The following is a 1,298-nucleotide window of genomic DNA, read 5'->3' as shown; positions in this document are numbered from 1 at the left end:
GAAAGTACACGGCTCCGCACATCCTTATAGCCACGGGTGGGCGCCCGGCCGTGCCCCCCGACAGCCAGATTCCCGGTGAGCCTGACGGAACCCCCAGGATGCCTGGAGAGAGGGGCTTTTGGGGGGTAGAGGTGGGAAAGGGGGGGCTGGTGGGGCACGTTCTCCTCCTGAGGGCTGCGACAGGAGCTCTGCTTTGCAGGTGCCAGCCTGGGAATAACCAGCGACGGCTTCTTCGACCTGGAGGAGCTGCCCAGGTAACGCCGGGCTCACCCCCCGCTGCCACCGGCGGCTCCGCCCGCCCCACCCCTGGTTCCGCCCCTCCCCCCCTGGCGCCGGCTACATCGCGGTGGAAATCGCGGGGATCCTCTCCACGCTGGGCTCCAAGTCCTCCCTGCTGATCCGCCGAGACAAGGTGGTGCCACCAGCATGTCCCCCACGTCCCAGCCCTGTGGGGGGGCTGTGGTCGGAGCAGAATTGCTGGGGAGGGGGTTTCTGGTTGTCAGCTCCCTTCAGCTAGTAAAGGAGGGTCCGAGTCAGACCAGGAGGGTGGCATTAGGCTGTTTGTGTGAGGAGAGGCCAGGGGGGAGCAGACGGGGTGTTTCTGGGCGAGAAGAGGAGCATCGTCGTGCTGCCGGCTGTGTTTCGGCAGCATCCTCCTGCTCGCCCGGCATTTCTGCAGCGCTGTGTGTCTCCACAACCATTTTCTTGAGCTTTATTTCATGTCACGACTTGAAAAAGAAAAGAAAAAAAGAAAATTAAAGGAAAAACAGAAAAAAACTTCACCATTAACCAGAAGTGCCCCAAACCTCTCGGGGGCTGGATGGGGCACGGGCACTGGGAAATGCTGGTGGAGGGGCTGCCAGGCAGCGCCTTTGCCCCGCAGCCCCCAGTCTGACGGCGTTTGGGGGTCCCTGCCCAGGTCCTGCGGACCTTCGACTCCATGATCAGCTCCAACTGCACCCAGGAGCTGGAGAACACCGGGGTGGACGTCTGGAAGCACACGCAGGTGAGAGGGCGAGCAGAGCAGCCCGGGCGGCTTGTCCCGTCCCTCCGGGCGTGGGGGACAGAGGCAGGGCATGGGGACGCCGGCGGTTCGGGCACCGCTGCCTGGTGCCAGGCAAAAGCTGTCAGCACCTTCTCCCCTGCACTGGCTCTGGTTGTTCCCCACAGGTCAAGATGGTCACCAAGTCCCCCCAGGGGCTGCTGGATGTGACGGTGGCCCCCGCACCGGGCGCAAGCCAACGGAGGGAGTGATCCGGGACGTGGACTGCCTGCTGTGGGCCGTGGGGCGGGAGCCC

General features: G+C 64.4%; 1 protein-coding gene across 1 annotated transcript in view; it reads left to right on the top strand.

Annotated features, from left to right (window-relative positions):
* Positions 1 to 1,298, top strand: part of GSR (glutathione reductase) — a gene marked incomplete at both ends in the record, with an annotated part of 2,633 nt that overhangs the window by 1,079 nt on the left and 256 nt on the right. The window contains 6 exon segments of the mRNA XM_010084633.1: positions 6 to 75; positions 200 to 255; positions 314 to 412; positions 920 to 1,006; positions 1,171 to 1,216; positions 1,219 to 1,294. Of these exon segments, the coding sequence (XP_010082935.1) occupies positions 6 to 75; positions 200 to 255; positions 314 to 412; positions 920 to 1,006; positions 1,171 to 1,216; positions 1,219 to 1,294 (434 nt within the window).

Source organism: Pterocles gutturalis, unplaced genomic scaffold (genome assembly GCF_000699245.1).
Source record: "Pterocles gutturalis isolate BGI_N339 unplaced genomic scaffold, ASM69924v1 scaffold5465, whole genome shotgun sequence".
Taxonomy (NCBI): Eukaryota; Metazoa; Chordata; class Aves; order Pterocliformes; family Pteroclidae; genus Pterocles; species Pterocles gutturalis.
Note: the sequence above shows the minus strand (reverse complement) of the source record. Positions and strands in the feature narration are given on the sequence as shown.